This window comes from Mya arenaria, chromosome 7, assembly GCF_026914265.1.
Source record: "Mya arenaria isolate MELC-2E11 chromosome 7, ASM2691426v1".
NCBI classification, from domain to species: Eukaryota; Metazoa; Mollusca; class Bivalvia; order Myida; family Myidae; genus Mya; species Mya arenaria.
The window spans coordinates 50,561,814-50,569,495 of record NC_069128.1 but is presented as its reverse complement, the minus strand read 5'-3'; the positions used below and the strand labels follow the sequence as shown (position 1 = coordinate 50,569,495).

The following is a 7,682-nucleotide window of genomic DNA, read 5'->3' as shown; positions in this document are numbered from 1 at the left end:
AGAAGCACCGTCGGGGTGCCTGGAATGATATTCGATCACCGGTTCTATTTGCCTATAAGGCTATTTTATACTCTAAAATGCAGCGAAAAATGCCTAAAACTGGGTTATGCATGATCGAAGATATCTCAGCATCCCTGCACCTGACGAGGCTGGGACTAATGTTTCCATTTAGGAGACTCTAAACCCTACATGAAGCACCCCAGCCGTTGCCTGGGATGATATTTGGTCACCGGTAACTTAAGCGTCAAAATATGCCAAATTTCGCGATATTTCGTACTTTTAACGCGCTCCCATATAGCTTGTAAGGAGGAGCTAATCTCGAAGATATCTCCGTACCCAAAAATGGTATGAGGTCCGTTAAGGTCTTGACATTAAGGGCCCTCGAATCTCGACAAGAAGCACCAGTCGGGGTGCCTGGAATGATATTCAATCACCGGTTCTATTTGCCTATAAGGCTATTTTATACTTTAAAATGCAGCGAAAAATGCCTAAAACTGGGTTATGCATGATCGAAGATATCTCAGCATCCCTGCACCTGACGAGGCTTGGAGCAATGTTTCCATTTAGGAGACTCTAAACCCTACATGAAGCACCCCAGCCGTTGCCTGGGATGATATTTGGTCACCGGTAACTTAAGCGTCAAAATATGCCAAATTTCGCGATATTTCGTACTTTTAACGCGCTCCCATATAGCTTGTAAGGAGGAGCTAATCTCGAAGATATCTCCGTACCCAAAAATGGTATGAGGTCCGTTAAGGTCTTGACATTAAGGGCCCTCGAATCTCTACAAGAAGCACCAGTCGGGGTGCCTGGAATGATATTCAATCACCGGTTCTATTTGCCTATAAGGCTATTTTATACTCTAAAATGCAGCGAAAAATGCCTAAAACTGGGGTATGCATGATCGAAGATATCTCAGCATCCCTGCACCTGATGAGGCTGGGACCAATGTTTCCATTTAGGGGACTCTTATCCCTACACGAATCAACCCGGTGTGTGCCTGGGATGATATTTGGTCACCGGTAACTAACGCGTCAATGTATGCCAAATTTCGTGATATTTCGCACTTTTAACGCGCTCCCATATAGCTTGTAAGGGGGAGCTAATCTCGAAGATATCTCCGTACCCAAAAATGGTATGAGGTCCGTTAAGGTCTTGAAACTTAGGGCTCTCGATTCCCTACAAGAAGCACCGTCGGGGTGCCTGGAATGATATTCGATCGCTGGTTCCATTTGCCTATAAGACTATTGTATACTCTAAAATGCAGCGAAAAATGCCTAAAACTGGGGTATGCATGATCGAAGATATCTCAGCATCCCTGCACCTGACGAGGCTGGGACCAATTTTGCCATTTAGGGGACTCTAAACCCTACAGGAAGCACCCCCGGCAGTGCCTGGGATGATATTTGGTCACCGCAAACAAACGCGTCAAAGTATGCCAAATTTCGCGTTTTTTTGTACTTTTAACGCGCTCCCATTTAGCTTGTAAAGGGGAGCTTATCTCGAATATATCTCCGTACCCAGAAATGGTATGAGGTCCGTTAAGGTCTTGAAATTTAGGATTCTCTATTCCCTACAAGAAGCACCCGTCGGGGTGACTGGAATGATATTCGATGACCGGTTCCATTTGCCTATAAGGCTATTTTATACTCTAAAATGCAGCGAAAAATGCCTTAAACTGGGGTATGCATGATCGAAGATATCTCAGCATCCCTGCACCTGACGAGACTGGGACTAATTTTGCCATTTATGGGACTATAAACCCTACAAGAAGCATCCGGGGGTGCCTGGGATGATATTTGGTGAGCGCAAACAAACGCGTCAAAGTATGCCAAATTTCGCGATTTTTCGTACTTTTAACGCGCTCCCATATAGCTTGTAAGGGGGAGCTAATCTCGAACATATCTCCGTACCCAGAAATGGTATGAGGTCCGTAAAGGTCTTGAAATTTAGGGCTCTCGATTCATTACAAGAAGCACCCATCGGGGTGCCTGGAATTATATTCGATCATAGGGTTCCATTTGCCTATAAGGCTATTTAATATTCTAAAATGCAGCGAAAAATGCCTAAACCTGGGGTATGCATGATCGAAGATATCTCAGCATCCCTGCACCTGACGAGGCTGGGACTAATTTTGCCATTTAGGGAACTCTTAAATTGTTGGTTGCTCGAGTTGTTGGCTTGAAGCGCTTACATATTAAGATTATATATGATGTAAGTCAACGTATGAAACAATATGTTCCCTTTGATGTTACTTTTGTTAGTATCATTTTGTTGCTAACGCTTGGTTGCTGATACTAATCTAGTAGTTTCATGGTTTTTTATAATAGTATACCACCTCATGTACATTGTTGTGTTTTCATACCACCGCCTATATTTGCTTGCATAATGCGCATAATAATATATGTAATATTTTCTAACGTGTTGTAATAAATCATAAAATGCCCACAATGTTGTTATTCAAATCATCAAGGTTAATAAGTTATGAAGATTACAGCTGTTCGTTGTTTTGTGATGCTGTGGTTGTGTTGTAAGGACATATCCTCTTTCAATTCTCCAATTGTCAAAATCCGGTAACCTAGTCATACCCTCCATTTTATAACTTACATCTATGTTTTTTTTTGCATTATTTGTTATTTTTCTCCTCAACTCTCTTACAATTTGGCCTCTCTTTAAGGGTATTTAAGTTAAACGTATACATATCATTTTATAATAGAATCCACATAGTATCCATTGTTTCAAAATCAGCTCTATCATAATTTTAACATACCAACTGGGCTCCTATTCAAATAACATCTCAGTGCGACAGTTTTATCCTGCGTTATTCTTTTCACATGTAATTATGTTACCATAGTATTTCAATTTTATATTGAAACCTATTTTTCAAAGACGTAAATATATTACTGTTTATAGTTTACATTTAATCAAACAAAAAAGACACAGAAGGCTGAGGCTTGTTGGGAGGTCATTATAATGATTAGTGGCCCAAAGTGTTCTGCACCATTTCTTATATAATACCGCACTTTAACCGTAATTTGAAAACTGTACTAAAAATGCAAAATGAATTGTATTCGGTGTAACTCTGAAATTGTAACTCGTACGACAATTTTGTTTGAACTATTTTTCTTACAAGATAGACTGAATTATTACCCACAGCTCGACTTCAGCGGGCATAATGTTAAAAGTGAGAGTTCTCCAAGTTGTGTTCTTATTCTCCTACTGATGTGAGAGTTTGGTCATTACAGGATGAACCTTATGGATTGTGAGGTCATTGAGTCAAAGGTCAATGTTGTGGTGCGCCAGTCCGTCCCCCTGGTTACGATCAAAAACGGACGAACGCCTAAACCCTACGAAACTGAGTAGGAATATTATTACTTATTATTCATGCTCAGAATGACTATGTTTCATTTACTCGCACCTAAACTATTTTGTTCCCCAAACCATGCTCTGATGAGGCACTAACTGAGTGTTCAAATTTACGCTAAGTCAATTTAATAGTTTTTTTTCATTTATTTCTTTAAATCGATTTTATAACTGTTACATAAAATGTTCGCATGCTTCAAAGCAATATCAGCTGTGTACAATAGTCTTATTTGTAAGTAATAGAGACTGCAAGAACAACTGCTGTTATTGAAAATATTCTCGGGATATTCGGGGCGACTCTATAATTGCAAGAGTGAGGGAAGTGGTTAATGTTACTATGAAATCACATTGTTGTAGAGTGATATTGGTCTAGTGGTAAATGTGTTCACCTTTCACTCAAGAGGTTGTGGGTTCGATCCCCATCAGGGGTGCCTTCTTATGGCCTCTAAAATGGACATCGGTACTAGTCTCTGCCTAGGAAACGGACTCGAGCGTGAATTATAATTGTTCAGCTTTCGTTACGATCGAGCTATAAAGAAAGCATCATTAACTAACAAAAACATTCAAGAAATAGCTTGCGTATAAGTAAAACGCACTATAAAATAATAGTGTAACCGCATACTTGTTACTGAATGTTTAAACTAAATGTATAAATAAAAAGTAAAACACGCTCAACAATTGTAAAATTAATTCATTTCTTAATCTGTTAATTGTATTAAAATGAATTTATTTATTTACTGTGATTTATTTGCGGATTTACGCAATACACTAAATCGCAAAAAAACTGACTTCGATCGATCATTTAGGCATGTAAACAATACCAGAAGTACTACCACGATTAAGTGTATGCCACGCAACATGATGGTAGTGCAGTTGCAGTGCCAGCTAATTGAGTGGCAAGTAGATGAACGCAAAGAGGAACGTCAGAGTATGTAAGCTAATATGGAGGGTGAAAAGATGTAATGAATATCAAAGAATTATCTTTTATATGAAATGAAAAAATATGACAGCATATTCAATAACTTGTGTTTATGTCTATCCCTCTTTTCGTTTCAACTTCTGGTCTGTTCATAGATACAGTCATATGTTATCAAGAAATCCGGGTAATTCAAGTCAAACAAGTGTCGAAAAGGTTTAAAGTCAAGTTACATGTTTGAATGATACTAGTACGATAAAGTTTGGACAAACAGTCCATTCGAATCACACATTCATCAACAATATAAGACAAGAAATTAAGGTAAGATTGTGACGTTCCATATACTAATTAAAAGCAAATCATGTCTACGATTTCGTCAGTTGTATTTTATATTTACAATGGACCAAAACCTGTTATGATGTTGTCTAATGTTAATACGTGAAGTACGTCATGGTTCGTTTTTTCATTGCGACTCAACAAACAGGCAAAGAAAAGGTAAAGTAAAAAGTAAAGTGTTTGTTAATTATAGTGTCACCCCTCTCATTTAAGGGCCAGCCCGTTTGGCTTATGAGACACCTACATTTGTGAATATCTTTACCCCGATCCCTTATCCCAAATGCCAGGCGCCTTGCAGGAAGGCAATCGGTACCCCTCGATTTAACTAGCTGCTGGGTCGGCAACCGGCCATGTCAGAACAAGCCCCGTGTGAGACTTGAACCTTCGACCTCCCGCTCCGTAGGCGGACGCCTTAACCACTAGGCCATGGTGACGAATGTATGTACCTTTGTGGTTTCGGTTACAATAGTAAGCAGTCTTAAAGGAGCAATCCCACCTCTAATGAATATCCAAGCTTGGATGAAGGATTACCTTTATGTCCATTACCGTTCTAAGCCTAAGTCTATTGTTTACAAACGAAAGTGTGCCATTGATATTATCTTGACGATCTTTATCAGTCTCCAATGTTTATCTTATAGTAATAATAAAATAAGTATCTCAGAATATGCCCATCTAGTCGGATGCAACTTTATATAAACGTGTTGGAATTATGTGTTGATTGCATTAAACATGTCAAACAAATAATCATCTTTCTTATTTATATATACAACACGTTAAACAAACCCTTCATACTAATGGCATTCTTTCCATTATTATTCAAAACAATACAATTTTTTCTCAATCTAAATGTTTATTACTGAAACAAGACCATAAAATAAAATACGTTTCCAATAAATATTTAAATATATATTATTTCGATTCAACAACTAGATATTATATCAGCGTCAACATTTTTCTTCAGATAAACATTATTTTGATAGTTCATCAACACAAGTGTCATAAAATAAAACTCTGTCTGGTGTTCGATAATAAACCTTTAGAAAGAGGATTGATGTCAAATCCGTTTTCAAAACCCGAAGGAATTTCATTAAGGACAGATCATCGTATATAAGAGTATTGTACTTGAAAACAAGCAAAGATTTTTAACTTTAGTCTGAGACAGATAGAAAGACTGTACATAATGTCAACATTGATTGACTGTAATAAAACCATCTTTTTTATGTATCTAACAAAACACACACAAAAAAATCCACCATGTAAGAAATCGTAGTAATCGTAATTTAAGTAATAGCAAATGTTCAGTTCATCAAGTAAGTTTAATATCTATCCCAGACAATGGTTTCATACATTAAAGAAATATCAAACCGACATCGCTGTCCATGGCAACAAAAGCCTTGTATCAAACAATGTGGTGACAAAGAATAACACATCAAACAAAGAAATAAATACTGATAAAGATAAAATGTTACCAGGAATGTGGCTTCCTCATATTGTTAGTTTCAAATATAAATAGATTCATATTTTAGTCTTCGCTTAGATAATATGTCGATTAGCAGAAGAGAGATGGTAGCACGGACATTAGTAGAACGCCAAGGAGGGCAGTAATCTGCCCAGCCCCGCTGGAGCAAGCCAAAGCTACATAGACGGTTGTGACTTCAGCAAGTACGCCAGTTATAGTGGCGGTCAATTCAACGATGTAAACATATTTTGTGGTTGTCTCCAGAGTATTTGAAGCTGCCACGGTCAACGCTCCAGTAGAAGAATCAATCGCAAACTTGGCCTGGTCGGCACCACCCGCTTAAAGGGCACAAAAAAACAAACAATCATTATATGAAGTTATTGCTCTTCTATCAAATGGAAATACCATTATTTATGGTTTTGGCAGCATGGAACGCATTGTATAATACAAAGAATTTAACCATTAGTTTCAACAAAGAAAACGTTTCACTGTATTTGTTCTTTAGATTGTTTATAAAATCTTTAAAAATTGCATCTCAGATTGTACTGTAATAAATTTAATGTTCATATTCTACGCTTTGGTATACACTCTACTTACTGACTGTGAATGCAACAGTCTGGGTACTTGTGGCATCCGTAGAAGCATAGGTGCCAATGCTTGCCCCTGTAATTTTAACATTGGTTTTATGAGACATGTAGAGATGTAAAAGAGGTGGGGGGGGTGTTAATCAGCAGACGGACCAGAATAATTTATTTAATATGTATATTCCGGAATTGGAAACAAGATTCACTTGCAAAAAACTTAACACATAATTTTACTTTTTACAACCTGGCGCAGCAGATAACAATTTGATTATAATTCACTCAGCAAATAGCTAGTTGATATGATAAACAAGATTTTAAATTTAATTCATCCCATAATTTTAGATAATCGGTGTACTAACCTAAGCATAAGTATTTCAACTGTTGACCAAGTCTTCTTCTATCTATATGATTATAAGATTATGTTCAAATAATTTTGTATTCTTAAACTCCCCAATAACTAAACACCATGATATCATACCTGCTGCCATCGAAGTGCCAGACAAACATGCGACATAAGATGTCTGAGTCCAGAGAGTGCGGTCAGTGATGCTCAACGTCAGCGTCGCCGTTCCCGTATCAGTGGCAGCTGAAGATGAGGTGGCGCTAAAACGTAGGAAATCACGTTGAAGCAATGTTCTTCTATTTTCATTATTGCTTAGAACGCATAAATATAACACTAGAAAGTTATGCCTAGGGCACGGTTAATGATCAATTTTGATAATTCTAATCTATCACAGTCTATCATTTCAATTAAAAAGGAACATGTATAAATAATAAATGTAAATAAAGATAAATATGCATAGCTAACAGTGTACATATCTATATAAATTGATAGAGTAAGCGCAGTGTAACATGCGTAACTATGTGATGATGAATTTGTATATTCTAAAATAAGTAAATTCATTTATACAAAAGTAAAAAAAAAATACATTATTTTGAAAATGTATGATGTTGTCCCTGATTCGTAGTCAAGTGATTGTCCAGAAGCAAGTGAGACAACTCCTGCGGAACTAATGGTGGAATC

At 37.3% G+C, this 7,682-nt stretch overlaps 1 protein-coding gene across 1 annotated transcript in view; it reads right to left on the bottom strand.

The window, feature by feature from the left end:
- Window positions 1-5,457: 5,457 nt before the first annotated feature.
- LOC128241223 (uncharacterized) overlaps window positions 5,458-7,682 on the bottom strand; it is a 10,353-nt gene continuing 8,128 nt past the window's right edge. The window contains exons 2-5 of the mRNA XM_052958174.1: window positions 7,588-7,682; window positions 7,137-7,261; window positions 6,672-6,737; window positions 5,458-6,412 (exon numbers count right to left, since the gene is read on the bottom strand). The exon at window positions 7,588-7,682 is cut by the window's right edge and continues 203 nt beyond it. Coding sequence (XP_052814134.1) covers window positions 6,165-6,412; window positions 6,672-6,737; window positions 7,137-7,261; window positions 7,588-7,682 — 534 coding nt within the window. The 3' untranslated portion in view covers window positions 5,458-6,164. The remainder of the gene's footprint in view (window positions 6,413-6,671; window positions 6,738-7,136; window positions 7,262-7,587) is intronic.